Consider the following 18,818-nt stretch of genomic DNA (forward strand, 5'->3'; position numbering starts at 1 on the left):
CATTTGCATCTCATGTTTTGTTTTCAAGTCTGAGATTGCTGAATTCTGTGTTTTGGGGAGGAGACTACACACCCATCACTTTTAGATCTGATTTGAAATAATTTTTTTTTGAGACGCAAAATAACTTGATATAACTCCTCTGTGGTATAAAGGAATAATTAAAAACAGTCACTCTACTTAAAGTGTTATGGTTAGAGTTAATTCAGGTTCTTAATTTTCTTAAAACTGGAATTTGCTGGAAAACAATTGCTAATATTACCGGTGCTGCATAAAGTAACCAAAGATTTAATAATCACTTTTTGGGTGGGAACAGAGCAGAGATCTGGTTGTACATAGATGTTTGGTTTTCATACACAGTGGAGTTGGTGGTAGTGTGTGTTACAGTGTGTATGGATAGGGATTGACTTTGTTCTAATTCTGCTGCTGATTTTTGTGACTTGATTCTAGCTTTGGCTACACTAGGAATTGAAACTTCATTTTCAGCAACTGATCTCCTTGAATGGATACTGAAAAGGTTGTTTGAGTGAATACCAGACAAAATCAATACCGTTTCAGAAAGTGGAAATGAGTTCTCGAATGGGAACTGGTTTAATTTGTGCAAACTTAATGTGTGGGAGCCAAATTAATGGAAACCTAGGCAAACATGAGTATGGAGAGACTGTCCATGTTAATGATTCCATGTTAAGTTAGCACAATCTGAGTTAAGGGATGACTCTTTTTTATTATGCGGCTCTATTAAACTCAGACTGTGATCTATACTCTTAAAATCCATCTCTACTCTCCTTTTTGGCTTCTTTACAGCCTCATGAGTAAAAGATTCTCCTGCTGGAACTTGGTTAATTTTGTTGTATTAGGCAGAACAGAATTCAGCTTAGTCCATCACATCTTCATTGGGCACGCAGCAGGGTGGATTGATTTAAAACATTGGCTTAAATCTTGTTTTTGCATTTGCATTGCTTAATTCTTTTTCAGGTGCTTGCACATGTCCATTCCACTTAAATGGCTGCGTGCCAGTGCACCAGAGCTAGAGAATATTTTTCCATAGTGGAACCTATGTGGGCAGCACGTGTGCCCTCCATGCACTGGTGCTGCTTAGCAGGCGCATGAAAGGCAGAGATGCCCCTCAGTTTCTTCTCTCTGCCTGTGATTGGTGGTCAGAGCAAGTGTGAGCTCTTCATGTTTTCTCTGTGTGTTAGTTACTGAGCTAGCTAGCTCTACCCATTTTAGGTTTCCATTTACTTATTATTTTGTCATTGTTTTTGTTGAGCTTTGCTCTGTACTGTGATATACTGAAGTCTTTTCCTTTTGAGGGCTAAATGATCAGACTCCCTTAAGGATAAATCAAGTTCGGAGGTGAGGTGGTCCCCTGTACTGTATTCCTGCAATGTTAAGTTGTTGACTCCAGCATCTTCAGAGGCTCTGGCGAGACAGACTCCATTGCCTACTTCATCTGTGGCACTGATTTCTGTTCCTCAGGCTATTTTGTCAGTACCAACTATGTATTAGGCATATGCGGTGGCACAGGATCTCTTGTGCTTGTCAGTGCCAGCTTCACCTCTCAGGCAGGATAACTCCCAGATCCGACAGCTTTGGCACCAACCCACATGGTACCAATTGTGCAGGACAATGTAGAATTGCAAATCATCAGGTGTGCCTTGCCAGATATGATTATTCAAATTGGAATGCAATGTCTAAATCTCAAGACAAGTTACCCAACAATGTCAAAGAGGAATTTAAGGTGTTTATTAATGAGGGTTGTTTGGTTTCCCAGTCCTACCTACAGGCTTCACTGGGTGAAGCAGACTCAGCAGCTCCACTGATGGCAGCAGCCATTGCTATGCATTGTGCTTCATGGCTGCAAGCACTGGAAGTGCAACATGCTATAGAAGACTTGCCTTCAAAGGTTCAGGTCTGTTCTCTGGCAAAATAGCTGAGACTCTGCACTCTTTAAAAGATTCCTCAGCAATCCCAAAATCTTTGGGTATTTATACTCCTGCTATAAAAATTGAAAAGGACTGTGGCATAAGTGGTCTTGCCTAGTGGTCGCAGCTGGGCTGAGGTCTGCCCAGCAGGGACAGTAGTCACCAGGCAGGAGTTGGAGGAATTCCAAAAACAAGTTCTGTAAGCAAGAGCCAGGGTCGGAGTCAAGCCAGGATCAGAGCTCAGAAGTAGTACAAGGCTGGAATCAGGAGGCAAGAGTCAGGCTACAGTCAGAGGCTGAAGATCAGAGTCTGTAGCAGGCTAGAGTCAGGAATCAGGGTGAGAGTAAGGCTGGAGTCAGACACAGGAGATCAAGCAGAGTCTGGCGTTGCAGCAGGCTGAAGTCTGTGAGGTTGCCTAGACCACTTCCTGGGGCAACCCATGGGGTTAAATAGTGCACTTGGCCAATCAGAGGGGTGCAGGGTACTGTCACTCTGGATCTCTTGGGCGGTATTTCCTGCAGTGTTTACTCTCCATAGTGCTCCCTGGCTGAGCCTCTGGATGGCCTCCCAGTGGCACAGTGAGAATTATAGCTGTCCCAGACTCTGCAGACCTGGGTCCTTACAAAGAGAAAACTGTTTCTGCCTCAGGGTCATCAGAGGTATCCATCGTATTACTTGGTGAAGGAGCATACCTCTTCTGTCATAAATATAAAGCGAAGGGTAACCACTTTTCTGTATACAGTGCTATAAAATCCCTCCTGGCTAGAGGCAAAACCCTTTCACCTGTAAAGGGTTAAGAAGCCAAGGTAACCTAGCTGGCACCTGACCCAAAATGACCAATGAGAGGACAAGATACTTTCAAAGCTGGTGGGGGGGACAAAGGGTTATTCTGTCTGTGTGATGTCTTTGCAGATCAGGAATGCAGCCTTACAACTCCTGTAAAGTTAAGTAAGTAATCTAGCTAGAAATGCATTAGATTTCCTTTTGTTTAATGGCTGGTAAAATAAGCTGTGCTGGATGGAATGTATATTACTGTTTGTGTCTTTTTGTAATTTAAGGTTTTGCCTAGAGGGATTCTCTGTTTTGAATCTGATTACCCTGTAAGGTATTTACCATCCTGATTTACAGAGGTGATTCTTTTACCTTTTCTTTAATTAAAATTCTTCTTTTAAGAACCTGATTGATTTTTCATTGCCCTTAAGATCCAAGGGTTTGGGTCTGTGTTCACCTGTACAATTTGGTGAGGATTCTTATCAAGCCTTCCCCAGGAAAGGGGGTGTAGGGTTTGGGAGGATATTTTGGGGGAAGATGTCTCCAAGTGGGCTCTTTCCCTGTTCTTTGTTTAAAACACTTGGTGGCAGCATAAGGTTCAAGGACAAGGCAAAGTTTACACCTTGGGGAAGTTTTTAACCTAGGCTGGTAAGAATAAGCTTAGGGGGTCTGTCATGCAGGTCCCCACATCTGTACCCTAGAGTTCAGAGTGGGGAAGGAACCTTGACAACTTCTAAAAGACATGACAAGTTCCAGAGGAGGAGACCTCCATCTCTGCCGCCTACATCTGTGACCGTGAGACAGCTGTCAATTTCCAAACAGTCAGTCTGGCTCAGTTGAGAGCGCCAAACCACTTAAGAGAGTTCCCCTCCTTTTGGCTGCAAGTTGTACCGCTTGGAATCATGTTGTCAGACAGGTGGGTTCTAAGCACAGTGGAACTGGGATATATTCTACAAATCATGTCTATTCCACTCTCCCATCCACTTTTTCTGTCTCTTTTTCAGGGATCACTCTTTTGAGACTGTACTAATTCAGGAAGGACAGTCTCTGCTGCTGTTAGAGGCCATAGAAGAAGTGCCTCCTACATCAGGAGAAGGGATTTTATTCCTGGTGTTTTCTCATTCTGAAGTCTGAGGAAGGCCTCAGACCCATTCTGGACCTGCAGAATCTCAAGCAATTCATTTAAAAAAAATTCTAATGGTTACTATTATCCCATTCCTGTCTCTCAACAACTGGCTTGCTACCTGTGATTTAAAGGAGGCATACTTCCTTTTGGCCTGTCACAGGAAGTTCCTAAGATTTGTTCTGGCAGATGTCCATTATCAGTTCACATTTTTCCATTTGGCTTGTACTCTGTCCCTGTCCTGAGTTTTCACAATGTGTGCGGTGGTGGGGCAGCACATGATCAAAGGGTGGGCATTTAGGTGTATCTATACTTGAACAACTAGTTGCTCCTTGGACAGTCCAAGAACCAGGTGGAAGAAGGGGTGCAGAAGGTCTTGTGTCTCAAGTTTTAGGCCTGCTACTCAAAGACCAACCAGTTTTCACCCCTGCAAAGAAGATAAAATTTGCAGGGGCAGTTCTCGATTCAACCACAGCAAGGCCATATTTGTTTCAAGCAATACACAATCTGTGCTCAGAATTCCAGGCGCATCCCTGTATAACAGTGAGGAATTGCAAGAGACTTTTAGGACACTATGGCAACTTGCACATATGTTACCCAGCATGCCAGACTTCACCTTAGGGTCATGCAGAGGTGGTTGAAGTCGGTTTACCATTGTTCCTGACATCTGCTGGGCATGCTGACTCAAATGCCTGCAACTGTTCTCTTCTCCCTGAATTGGTGGATGGTCTCAGGCAATGTATGCACAAGGGTTCCTTTTACTTCTGGTCTACCATTAGTGACTCTAGTCACAGATGCTTTATCCTTGGCTGGGGAGCACATCCTATGAGCTTACAAACTCAGGGTCAGGACAGTTTCCCCTATATCCGGGATCAGCAACCTTTGGCATGTGGCCCGTCAGAGAAATCTGCTGGTGGGCCAGGACGGTTTGTTTACCAGCAGCATCTGCAGGTTCTGCCGACCGCAGCTTCCACTGGCTGTGGTTCGTTGTTCCAGGCCAATGGGGTCTTTGGGAAGCGGCGTGGGCCTCGGGATGTGCTGGTCGCCACTTCCCACATCCCCCATTGGCCTGGAACAGAGAACCACAGCCAGTGGGAGTTGCAGTCAGCCAAACCTGTGGACGCTGCTGGTAAGCAAAGACAGAGTGGCCTTACATCTTCACCCCAAATTTCTTGCCAAGGTGGTTTTTGACTTTCATTTGAACCAGACTGTTTACTTGCTGACATTCTTTCCCATTCTCACAAAGATGAAGAGCAGCTACATACCTTGGAGATTGAAAGAACATTAGCTTTTTACTTTGTCAGAATTAAGGAGTTTTGGGCATTTCCTCAGCTGTTTCATTTTATTATTGTATGAAAGAGAAATCAGTAACCTCCCAGAGGATCTGCTCCTGGACTTCCACTTGCATTTCCTTGTTACGATATTGTCCATGTATCTTTTCCCCACAAAGTGTTAGCCCACTCTGCAAGGACTAAAAGGTGGCTTCAACAGCTTTCCTGGGTCATGTTCCTATTACTGACACTTGCTAGGCTGCCATGTGGTCTTTAGGTTATATGATGACCCTTATGCCATCTCCCCTCCAGAGATAATGCTAAGTTTGGGAGAATAGTGGTGTAGTCCTTGTTTAGGTAGACAGTGATACCCTCCTCTATCAGGATCTGCTTGAGAGTTACCTAAGTAGAATGGACAAGTGCAAGCACTCAAAGAAGGGAAAAGAGAGAGAGACCTGTTCAGGAATTCAGAGTAGCAGCCGTGTTCATCTGTATCTGGAAAAAGAACAGGAGTACTTGTGGCACCTTAAAGACTAACAAATTTATTAGAGTATAAGCTTTCATGGGCTACAGGAATTGTTGTTCAACATGTTATGCGTGTCCATTTCATAATCCGCTCTTCTTCCCTCTACCCTGGAGCCACTGGGTATGGTGGCTTCTGGTATGAGAAGGAACTGAGGGGGAGGTTGGGATGGCTCTGCCCTTAACCTGTCTCCAAGCAGCGTGAGTGCCCGATGGGTACTGCTATGGGAAAAAGTGCTCTGGTGCACAGACAACTAAGTGAAGTGTACATGTGCAACTCGTCTTGAGCAACAGTTACAGAACAGGCATGTAACTATTATTTATTATTCTTAAGAGTGGTTGAGTCTCCTTAATCATTAACTTTAAAACACATGGATTTGCAACTACATAGAGCCATCACAGTAAATTTGGTACTTCTTTTTGCCACTGTGGGTGATACACTGAATCAATACACATTTAAGCAATTATATAGTTTAATATACATGTATTCATATTTGTAGTTTTTACATTATGGTATTAGAAAATGGTGAATAATGCATTTCTTATTTGCTAGAGCATTAATTTTTTTTACTTGTGACTTTGTGTCAAGCTGCATTTAAATGGTAATTGAAATTCAATTAATGCACAAACAGCATTTTAAAATTGGTTTTATTTAATTAATAAAAATCTCTTAAATGTGCTGGATACATAAGTATCAAAAATGTTTGCATTTAAAATGATTTATTAAAGAAGGTATTATCTATAGGTAGTGACTAGAAACAATCAGTGCCATTATGTCCTTTAAGATTTTAGAACTAGAAGAGATCCTCCTCCTTCTCTTCCAATCTATGAATAAAAACAAGCTTTTCTTTTTTTTCCCTCTTTTCTTCAAATTCCCAATTGGTTTCTCACCTTCTGAATGAATTAGTCATTGACCTGAAATACTATCTCTGCACCTGTAGAAGACGCTACTATTTTCAAAAGCTGATTTAGCACTCCAGCTTACTCTGGTTCCAGTTGCTTTAGCCACTGACTTCTACCAGTTTAGTGGACTTTCTTTAAAATTTTAGTAGCAAACATGTCCTGCTTGAATATTTTTATTTTTATTTTTAATGGATTGGATTAAGTAAAATAGGCTACAAATTCAAATGTATTTAGTTTTATTTTTAAAAAAATTGTTTAGTTTTAAATTTAAAATCAGTTTAATTTAAAAAATCCAATTTTTTTTTTTTAAATACATCCTGCTTTTCTGATCTAAGAGTAAAGACATGTATAGGGTGGTGGTTTGGGGGGGGGAAGGGAGGGCGTGTTTTTGTTTTTTGGCAGTAAGTAAGCAAATATGGTTTCATCTGTTGAGCTAAAAGATGCCAGTGTTTGCAGTTGCTTTTCTGGTGAAGTCAGGCCTAAAGTGTGGTAAAGTTTTTGTCATCGTCCTCTCCAATATATTTTGTGTGTTGCTTTTCAGAATAGATATTTCTTGATTTAACCATCTCATCGCCTTCTTATATAGGTACCTTTTTTCTTTCTCAGGCAACATGTTGTTTATAGTGAAGCCCTTCAAGATTTATATGGGCTTACTGAAGACAAGTTTGTCAATGGGTTAGCTTTACGATTTAGAATATAATAGTGTTGTTGAGCAGTTAATAGATCAAAACAAAAGTAAATCTCTTTTCATAGGGATGATAAAAATTTATGCAGCAAAGCCCTAGTGAGTGATGTAAAGGCCCTATGCAAAGCAGACTTGGTTAGTGCGCTCCAGAACCTGAATGTAAACAGCCATCAGAACTGTGTTGGCCTACAACAATCAAAAACAGGTTAGTTTGCATGTGTGCGCATATTTATAGTGGCCCTGTGAGTCATGCGGAGCATAATTAAGTGTGCAGAAAAGTTTCCTTTGTTACTTTGTCTTCATACACTCGGAACTTCTAGAACATTCACCTTGAGGGCTGAAATTTTCCATCTTTGGTCTCTACGTGCATGTGCGTGTGAAGTTTGAGAGCTTGAATAAAACTGTTTCAGTTGATTGAATGATGAAAGTATTAAGTATGTTTCCCAGCTCTGTGTATAGGTGTGCATTAAAACAAAACTTCTAACCACCTTTGAAAAAAATGTATTCTTTAAATAGAGGTTAGCCCCAACACAACTCTAACTCAAAAAGGTTTCATACTAAGTCATGAATCCACTATTAGTTGGATTCCTGAACTAACTTATCAATCTAAGTTCACTCAATAATACTGCTTAATAGGAACAGCTATACTTGTACCTGAGCAGTGGGTTATAATGGTGTAACTTAGCCTTGAGTGGGCTGTTCAGGATTCAAGATAGCTGTTGATATTAAACAGTATTATGGAGTTGTCTTGTAATATACCAGGTATAATTCTATTGAAATCAGTGGAATTTTACCTACTTAGACCCTGGCTGTATTTGGCCCCTGGTATTCTATAGAGAGGTATTTCTTGGACACCCAAATGTAAGTTCATTTCTAAGTTACTGTAGCAAGCTGCTGACTCACCAGCACGGCACCTCCTGCTGGTTGTCCGGGAATTAGCTCTTTCCAGCCTCTGAGAGCCTCCTGCTGGCCGGTTTCTCCCTTCCGGTACCTGCTTCCTTGTCGATCTCCACCACCATACTTCAGGCATTTCAGGCCCCCTTTTCTTGGGGTGCTGTTCCATAGCAGCACCCCCACACTCTAGGTCTCCCCTCACAGGGAAACCCCCTCCCCCATGCCCACCTTCCCTCAGTGGCTACTGCCAGTCCTCATCTAGCCCCCTTTCTCTGGAGCAAACTGCAATCTGTAATGGCCACTTATCATTGGCAAGGGGGGTTGGACCTGCTGCCTTTCTAGCCCTAGCTGTCTTCCTGTAGCCCCACTATCTCCTTAGGCCTTCCTGCCAGGCCTGAGCCTGGGAGGTAGCCAGGCCTGAGCTCCCCAGCTCAGCCTGCCCCTTCCCCAGCACTGGTCTGTCAAAGGTACCCTGTCTCTCCCAGGCAGCGAGGTCCTTCTCACTTCAGGGCTGGAGTGAGACTCTCACAGCTCCTTACTCACAGCCCTCTTATTGGGGCCAGCTGTGCCCTGATTGAGCTGGCCACACCTGTAGCCAGCTCGCCAGCCAGCCTGCCAGCCTCCCTCAGCTGCCCTCACTCCTTTTATCCTGGGAGTGGGGTAACCACCCCTCTACAGTCACTTAAATCAGGAATGTGGAGTAGAGTCATGAATAAATGTATTCTGAGAAATTAGGTCATCTTGCTTAGTGGTCTGTCGCTTAAGACAAAGCATAATACAAATTGGCATAATAAGATGTACTGAGGAAAACCTAAGAAAATCCTGCTGGGAAGGGACTTCGTCTGATCTAGAAGGCTGAAATACCCCATGTGCTTAGTAACACAGCTTTCTGTGGACACGTATTAGTGCTGATCTGTTTGCACTTGCTGCCCTTTAAATACAGAGTCCAGATCAGGTTTTTGCCTAATATTAAGAGCCCTCTGTAGGACTGCCTCTAGGTACCAAAGAGATCACCTCTCCCTGTGTGATTGTGACTTCCCATATTTGGTATGTTCCGAACAAAGAAACTCTGCTAGTAGGAGGAAATTCATGAAGTGTGCAAGACTAAACTTTCAGAGGATCTGAACTAGAGAACTGTCTGCCACGAGAAAAGAATGATGGATGTGCATACTTCCAGAACTAATACAAAATTCAGTTCTTCACTGATCTTTCTCTCAAGGATCTTGATGGGACCAGTGCTGTTCAACATATACATTAATGATCTGGAAAAGGGAGTGAACAGTGATTAAAAATTATTCAAGATAAGAATGACCATACTGGGTCAGACCAAAGGTCCATCTAACCTACTTTCCTGTCTTCTGACAGTGGCCAATGCCAGGTGCCCCAGAGGGAATGAACAGAATAGGTAATCATCAAGTGATCCATTCCCTGTTGCTCATTCCCAGGTTCTGGCAAACAGAGGCTAGGGACACCATCCCTGCCTGTCCTGGCTAGTAGTCATTGATGGACCTATGCTCCATGAATTTATCTAGTTCTTTTTTAAACCCTGTTATAGTCTTGGCCTTCACAACATCCTCTGGCAAAGAGTTCCACAGGTTGACTGTGCATTGTGTGAAGAAATACTTCCTTTTGTTTGTTTTTAAGCCTGCTTCCTATTAATTTCACGTGGTGACCCCTAGTTCTTGTGTTATGAGAAGGAGTAAATAACACTTCCTTATTTACTTTCTCCATACCAGTCATGATTTTATAGACTTAGGGGGATCATATCCCCCTAAGTTGTCTATATAGAGGCAATATATTTTCTGTCCTATTATCTATCCCTTTCTTAATGATTACTAACATTGTTAGCTTTTTTGACTGCCACTGCACATTGAGTGGGTGTTTTCAGAGAACTGTCCACAATGATGCCAAGATCTTTCTTGAGTGGTAACAGCTAATTTAGATCCCATCATTTTATATGTATAGTTGAGATTGTTTTCCAATGTGCATTACTTTGCATTTATCAAGATCCCTTTGCAGCTCTTCACAGTCTGCTTTGCACTTAACTGTCTTGAGCAGTTTTGTATCATCTGCAAATTTTGCCACCTCACTGTTTACCCCTTTTTTCCAGATCATTTATGAATATGTTGAATAGTACTGGTCCCAGTACAGACCCTTGAGGAACACCACTATTTACCTCTCTCCACTCTGAAAACTGTCCATTTATTCCTACCCTTTGTTTCCTGTCTTTTAACCAGATACCAGTCCATGAGAGGACCTTACCTCTTATCCCATGACCGCTTACTTTGCTTAAGAGCCTTTGGTGAGGACCTTGTCAAAGGCATTCTGAAAATCTCAGTATACTATATCCACTGGATCCCCCTTGTCCACATGCTTGTTGACACCCTCCTTCCCCGCCCCCAAGAATTCTAGTAGATTGGCAAGGCATGATTTTTCCTTTACAAAAACCATGCTGACTCTTTCCCAAAAATTATGTTAAATCCCAAAGTGACTGCGAAAAGAGAGAGGGCTTTCTCACAAAAGTGGGTGATTGGACAACAAAATGGCAGATGAAATTCAACCTGTTAAGTGAAAAGTAGTGCACATTGGAAAAAATAATCCCAACCATACATATAAAATGATGGGGTCTAAGTTAGCCAATTAAAAGAGATCTTGGAGGTACCATAGATACTTCTCTGACAACTTCAACTCAATTTGCGGCAGCAATCAAAAAGGCTAACAGAATGTTAGAAACTGTTAAGAAAGGAATAGAAAATCAGACAAAATCTCATAGTGCCACTCTGTAAATCCATGTTGTACCCATACCTTGAATACCATTCCCAGTTCTAGTCACCCCATCTCAAAAAGGATATAGTGAAACTGGAAAAGATTCATGGAAGAGGAACAATGATCAAGTGTGTGGATGAGCTTCCCTACGAGAAGAGACTAAAAAGTTTAGGGCTGTTCAGCTTTGAAATAAGATGACTGAGGTGTATATGATAGAAATCTGTAAAATCATGAATGGTGTGGAAAAAGTGAATAGAAAATATATATATTTTTTTACCCTTTCCTACAGTACAAAAACCAAGAGTCTCCCAATGAAATTAATAAGCAGGTTTAATACAAACCAAGAGGAAGTACTTTTTCACACAGTGCACAGCTAACCTATGGAACTCATTGCCAGGGGCTGTTGTGATGGCCAAAAGTATAACTGGATTTAAAAAAAAGATAGTTCCATCAATAGCTATTAACCAGGATGGTCAGGGATGCAAGCCCATGCTCAGGGCAACCCTGAACTGCGGAGTGCCAGAAGCTGGGAGGAGAAGATGAGGGTTGATCCATCAAATTGCCCTGTTCTGTACACTCCTCCTGAAGCTCTGGTACTGGTTAGTGTCAGACAGGGTACTGGGCTTGATGGACCATTGGTCTGACCTTATATGGCAGCTCTTAAGTTCAGTAGGCTCTTCACACAACACACATGCAAGTCACAAACTTAAACACCCTAAAGAAGAATCATGCGCTCTCTCCTTCTGGTGGTGGTGGGTGAGAGAGAGGAGTGAGAAATATGAACGCTGTTGATTCTATCTTAAAATACTTGGAAGGTGCTCAGATATTTGGTCATGGAGTAGTAGAAGTAAAGTGATGGAATCCTCTGTAGCTGGAGACCTACAACTAGAGGACAAAATATTAAATATGTTGTAGGCAACAATTCAAACACTGGATTACAGAACCTAGCAACTTGTTTCTCTAACTAATTTCTATGAATAATGCACTAAAGAAAGCACTTACTGTAACTGTTTACTTGGCAGATACGGGGTCCCAGAAAACCAAGAAGGAAGATCTCAGCCTTACTACTCCACTCCTAAGCATTGTTCCTGACCTTGAGAAAAGTTTAGGAGAAGCTTTATCCTCGATATTAGAAACTGAAATGAAAATTGCTTTTGGAAACTTGTGGATGGAGGTGGTTACTTGTGGTGATTTGCTTGATATTTCAAATGCTAAGTTAAAGATTGTCTCGGAGTTCAAAGTTCAATCTGTCTGTCTGCTTTTTACATTACAATGTTAATGACACATAGGGCTGATATAGTACAATGATGTGGAAGATGTCTCAAACTGCATTACAGTTCTTGATCCCTGAACTCATTTTCAGTTATAACTTCTTATGAAAATTTAAACAGATTTTGTTTGTTTGAAAACTGCAAAACTGACCAATTGTGCTGCCCTCTGTCATGATTCTTCAGGGACCCTGCTTCTGTGCTTAGGAGAGTTTCAAAGTTTGAGATAGATAGATTTTAAAATATATCTAGATCTAGATAACTGTTCATGTAAAAATGCACCAATAGGAAAAGAGATGTGATGAGAAACATTCTTTAAAATATGCAGAATAAATTCATAAGTAATGTTGCAATAAGGCCACAGTTCTGGTTAGGGACTCTAGTGTTAAACCACGAGAGCTTGATTCATTTGTCAATTATAACCCATTGTAGAACGTGTGTTTAATTGCAAGGTGCCAGTGTGACCATTATAACATTTTAGATGAAGTCTCTCTTTTTTTTTTTTTTTTAATTTATAAAAAAAAAAAAAAAATCTATAGGACAGTTACATCACAGGCACCACCAGTAGAAGCATTTCTCCCTCCCATTGCCACCTCCTGCAACTGCTCTGCTACTGTAGCTCAGTCCAACCTAGGGAAATTCAGCCTCCAAACTCATTTTGTACTTCACCTCTTTTGAGAGTTTGCCTTTTGGTGTTCTTGTGATGTGGACACCTCTCTAACATGTGTTAGGCTAAGAGCAGTAATTCACTTTACACTGGCCATCTGATAACTTAGTCACTACTAACCTCATGGGAATTTGAACAAATGACCTAGAAGCGAAGATTCGTGCTTCCCATTTCCAATCCTGTAAGCCATCCACTCACATAGAGTATTGTTAAATTTCATTATGTATTTTGATATTGGGATGATTGACTAATGTTTGTGCAACATTACATTTAATAGTAATTTATGTGCTGTCTGGTTGTTCAATGTGAATTTTCAAAATGCATATTTTATTAACAGTAACTTTGGACTTCTGTAACTTAGAATTATAGGACTGGAAGGGACCTAGAGAGGTCACCTAGTCCAGTCTCCTGCACTCAAGGCAGGACTAAGTATTATCTAGACCATTTCTGACAGGTGTTTGTCTAACCTGCTCTTAAAATCCCCCATGATGGAGATTCCACAACCTCCCTAGGCAATTCATTCCAGTGCTTAGCCACCCTGACAGTTAGGAAGTTTTTCCTAATGTCCAACCTAAACCTCCCTTGCTGCAGTTTAAACCCATTGCTTCTTGTGCTGTCATCAGTGATTTAAGAAGAACAATTTTTCTCCCTCCTCCTTGTAACAACCTTTTAATGTACTTGAAAACTGTTATGTCCTTTCTCAGTTCTCTCTCTTCCAGACTGAAAAAAATTGGGTTTGTTTAATCTTCCATCATAGGTCATGTTTTCTAGACTTTTTAATCTTTTTTGTTGCTCTTCTCTGGACTTTCTCCGATTTGTCCACATCTTTCCTGAAATGTGGTGCCCAGAACTGAACACAATACTCCAGTTGAGGCCTAATCAGCACAGAGTAGAGCGGAAGAATAACTTCTAGCGTCTTGCTTACAACACTCCTGCTACCTGCTAATACATCCCAGAGTGATGTCTGCTTGCGTGGTGTGTGGGTTTTTTTGCAACAGTGTCACACTGTTGGCTCTTATTTAGCTTATGGTCCACTATGACCCCCAGAGCCCTTTCCGCAGTACTCTTTCCTAGGCAGTCATTTCCCATTTTGTATGTGGAACTGATTGTTCCTTTCTCAGTAGAGTACTTTGCATTTGTCCTTATTGAATTTCATCCTATTTACTTCAGACCATTTTTCCATTTTGTCCAGATCATTCTGAATTTTAATCCTATCCTCTAAACCACTTGCAATCCTGCCTAGCTTGGTATCGTCTGCAAACTTTGTAAGTGTACTCTCTCTACCATTATCTAAACCATTGATGAAGATATTGAACAGAACCGGACCCAGAACTGATCCCTACGGGACCCCACTCGTTATGCCCTTCCAGCATGACTCTGAACCACTGATAACTACTCTCTGGGAATGGTTTTCCAACCAGTTTTGCACCCACCTTATAGTAGCTCCATCTGGGTTGCATTTACCTTGTTTGTTTATGAGATGGTCATGAGAGACCGTATCAAAAGCTTTAGTAAAGTCAAGATATACCACATCTACTGCTTTCCCCTCACCCACAAGGCTTGTTACCCTGTCAAAGAAAGTATCAGGTTGGTTTGACGCGATTTGTTCTTGACAAATCCATGCTGACTGTCACTTATCACCTTATCATCATATAGATGTTTGCAAATTGATTAATTATTTGCTCCATTATCTTTCCAGGTACAGAAGTTAAGCTGACTGGTCTGTAATTCTGTAGGTTGTCCTTATTTCGCTTTTTATAGATGGACACTATATTTGCCCTTTTCCAGTCTTCTCGAATCTCTCCCGTCTTCCATGACGTTTCAAAGATAATCGCTAATGGCTCAGATACCTCCTCAGTCAGCTCCTTGAGTATTCTAGGATGCATTTTATCAGGCCCTGCTGACTTGAAGATATCTAACTTGTCTAAGTAATTTTTAACTTGTTCTTTTCCTATTTCAGCCTCTGATCCTACCTCATTTTCACTGACATTCACTATGTTAGATGTCTAATCACCACCAACCTTCTTGGTGAAAACCAAAAACAAAGTCATTAAGCACCGCTGCCATTTCCATGTTTTCTGTTGTTGTTTTTCCTCCCCTCATTGAATAACGGGCCTACCCTGTCCTTGGTCATCATCTTGCTTCTAATATATTTGTAGAATGTTTGTTTTCTTGTTTCCCTTTATGTCTCTAGCTAGTTTGATCTCGTTTTGTGCTGTGGCCTTTCTAAGTTTGTCCCTACAGGCTTGTGTTAATTTCTGATATTCATCCTTTGTAATTTCACCTAGTTTTCCACTTTTTGTAGGACGCTTTTGATTATTAGATCATTGACAATCTCCTGGTTAAGCCTGGGTGGTCTCTTGTCCCACTTCCTATCTTTCCTACACAGTGGGATAGTTTGCTCTTGTGCCCTTAATAATGTCTCTTTGAAAAACTGCCAAGTGTCTTCAGTTGTTTTTTCCCTTAGACTTGCTTCCCCTGGGATCTTACCTACCAGCTCCCTGAGTTTGCTAAAGTCTGCCTTCTTGAAATCCATTGTCTTTATTTTGCTGTTCTCCCTCCTACCATTCCTTATAATCATGAATTGTATCATTTCAGGATCACTTTCACCCATACTGTCTTTCACTTTCAAAGTCTCAACCCGTTCCTCCTTATTTGTCAAAATCAAATCTAGAACAGCCTCTACCCTTGTAGCTGTCTCCACCTTCTGAAATAAAAAATTTGTGTCAATACATTCCAAGAACTTGTTGGGTAATCTGTGCCTTGCTGTGTTATTTTCCCAACAGATGTCTGGGTAGTTGAAGTTCCCTATCACCACCAAGTACAGTGCTTTGGATGATTTTGTTTAGTTGCTTAAAAAAAGCCTCATCCACCTCTTCTTCCTGGTTAGGTGGTCTGTAGTAGATCCCTATTATGGCATCACTCTTGTTTTTTACCCCTTTTATCCTTACCCAGAGACTTGCAACAAGTCTGTCTCCTATTTCCATCTCAACCTCAGTCCAAGTGTATACATTTATTATGTAAGGCAACACCTCCTCCGCCCTTTTTTCCTCTGTCTGTCCTTCCTGAGCAAGCTGTACCCGTGTTCCATAGTATCCAAGAGCTTAAAGCACTTCACAAACATTAAGTTTTCCAAAACCTCCAGAGAAGGGGAAATAGTACTACCTTCACTTTCAGGTGGGGAAACTGAGGCACAAAGATTATCTGTCTTGTCAAATTCCACACAGGAAGTCTGTGACAGAGTTGGGAGTAGAACTAAAATATTCTGACTGTATAGCCAGAAGACTATCAATACAGTTGTTTAGCTCTGTGTGTCTTCCAATTAACATTTTCATCTAGCAGGAATGGTTAATTACTTTACTTTTATAATCATCTGCACGAGATGAACTCTGAAGGCTATCAAGTTACTAGAACAAACACTTCTTGTTTGAGCTTGTAAATCTTGAGTGTTGTACAAATAGAATGTCCTTCACAGAAATACCTAATAAAACTCTCAATAGTCCTAGTCACAGCAGTGCACATATGCTAATTGGAATGCTTTTAAGAAGGGTCTGTACCTGTATAAGAGACATCTCCTGAGTAAAACTAAATTGAACAAGGCTATGATTTGTCATGTAATATACAATCACTTTACCGGGAAAAATCCACCTGATCTTTTGTTTCTGAGAATGCTTTGGATGTTTACTTCAGCATGTACAATTGATATTAAAGAGTAGCACAATTGAGAAATGTATATTGATAAAGTTGTATGGTTGTGAAGTTTTAAACTTTTCACTTTTAGGTACTGTATCTGAAGCCCCCATGGACCCTAGCAAGCTTACTGCAGTGCTTTAAAAAACACTGGATGGCCGTATTTGGCTATATTGTGCCAAGAAGCTTACTTGCAACCATTGAATGGCTGCATGAACATCTTTGTAAAGGTAAGAATCTTTTATGTGACTCCTTTTTAATAATAAACTTCTAAACATAAACCTCTCTCCACTGAGGTCAAGCCCTCTAATCACAGGAGTCTTAAGTGTGCATTATGAAAATATACATATAGTATATATTTAAAGGGTTTATTTTTTCTCCTTTTTAATTCAAGAATAATGGGAGTTACGTGGATTATTCAAGGGAGACTATACCCTGGAGAAGTAGTCTTCCTTCTTGTCTTTCACACAATGTGATGGTTGTTCCAGATGTGTGGCAAAAATCGCAGTTTGCTGCTTGCATGCGTTTTGTAACTTTTTAGCCCAGAGATCCATGATACAACACTTTGTCAGTAAAAACAAAAAGAATAATCTGCATAACCCTCAAATCTGCCCAGACATGGGCCTTAAAATGGGGCAAGGATTCACTACCACTTATTGAAGAAGCTACAAAAAAGCTAACTGTCTCTTGAGACTGTTTGGCAGCCTTAATTAAATATTTTGATAGTCTGCTGCTCTTTTCCTGTTTTTAACAGATTTGAACAGGCACTACTGAAATCAATCATTTATAGGATTCGCTTCAAATATTGCATCTTCATGTGCGTGCTACCAAAAAGTGGAACAACAAATCTAAGAAACTTATATAGCTTTGGTTACCAGAGTTCTCAAGTACCTCCAAGTATTTGTTATTTCTATTTGAAATCTTCCTTCCTGGTTTGTAAGAAAAACAGCTTCATTAGTTTATAGGCATTTGTATAGGTGTGCTGTGTCTCTGAAGAACTTACTGATGGAAAGCTAAGTCAAAGACATGAGTCTTGCATTTAGTTATGAAAGTGTCAGTGCTTTTATGAATTGGCAGTAGTTTTCCATTCAGTACTTGTAACCATAGTTATGCTGGGATATGGTCTACAAGAAGGTGTGCTAGCACAGGTTATGAGCAGATTATCTGACAATGACATGTCTAATGAGCCTATGCCAGATCCTGAATGGAGGGTGATTTGATCCAAAATGAAGAGTCTTATTCTTACACACTGCTTGTTATGTTCCTTCCTGAAACTATTTGTTTGTTTTTTAATGCTCATGGTTTGTATCCAAGATATTTCATATACTGGCTGAAATAAACAATGTAGATGAGTCTTTAAATGTGTTTGTTTTTTCATTAAACAGCAGTGTTCTAGATTTTTATTCTTACATTTTTTTAACATAGGCACATAAGGTTTATTCCTGATCAACATTTGATGAGGATGATCTTCTCTCCCTCCATGCTCTCATTTTACCCACAAAAACAAAATTGCAAGAATGTGTGATATAGCTTCCTGTTCCAGCCAGAGTTCTATATCTAGTGGAGCTTGGGAGTACTTTACAATCTTTCAGCCCCTTGAATTGAGTAGAGTTTGTAAAGTGCATCAGAGTTTGTGTTCTAGAGAAGACTAAGTTTAGTGATGTGCTAGCACATTGAAACTATTTTTTAGGCTTACTGTTGGACTTTGACTACAGGCATTAAACCCTCAGAAGACAATAGCACCTGATCATATACCATTTATGTCAATAGGATTTTCAGACCCTTTTTTGTTTGATAATGATCTTACATAATAACACACACTTATTTTTATATGTACGGATATCCTAGAATGTTTAATTCATACAATAATTGTAATACCTTTTTGAAATGATAGAACTGATGGTGATTATACTTGGTTTCAGTTTGGAACTGTTAGCTTTTTCCTTTACTGTTTATGCATTTTAACACCAAACTAGCCTACTTCTCTAAAACTGATTTCCCATGTTTCTTCTTAATGTTTTTATATCAGGTAAGACAGTTGACCACATAACAGCAAACATCCTGCTCCAGGAATCTAAAAAGCTATTGCATGCTTTCAGCTCAAGGTCAGACTATGATGGCGTACTTCCACAGGCTTTTGCTTATGTGACTAAACTGCTCCAGATGCTTGCAGAGGTAAGCTGCACGTCAATGTACGTAGTTTTTACACTAAAACTATGGCTTAACTGAAATTTTAGTGTCACCAATCATTGACACTACAAACTTACTAAGGGTTTTCTAGTTCTTTGTTATAATGACAAAAAAATTATTGTAAACAGTGCTAGGTGGGGGTTAAC

At 40.6% G+C, this 18,818-nt stretch overlaps 1 protein-coding gene across 3 annotated transcripts in view; it reads left to right on the forward strand.

The window, feature by feature from the left end:
• The window catches only part of SWT1 (SWT1 RNA endoribonuclease homolog), a 62,958-nt gene that overhangs the window by 19,689 nt on the left and 24,451 nt on the right, over positions 1-18,818 (forward strand). For all 3 annotated transcript variants that reach the window (XM_074961133.1, XM_074961131.1, XM_074961132.1), the window contains exons 11-14: positions 7,266-7,402; positions 11,880-12,031; positions 16,574-16,712; positions 18,512-18,657. In XM_074961133.1, coding sequence (XP_074817234.1) covers positions 7,266-7,402; positions 11,880-12,031; positions 16,574-16,712; positions 18,512-18,657 — 574 coding nt within the window. The remainder of the gene's footprint in view (positions 1-7,265; positions 7,403-11,879; positions 12,032-16,573; positions 16,713-18,511; positions 18,658-18,818) is intronic.

Source organism: Natator depressus, chromosome 8, assembly GCF_965152275.1.
Source record: "Natator depressus isolate rNatDep1 chromosome 8, rNatDep2.hap1, whole genome shotgun sequence".
Taxonomy (NCBI): domain Eukaryota; kingdom Metazoa; phylum Chordata; order Testudines; family Cheloniidae; genus Natator; species Natator depressus.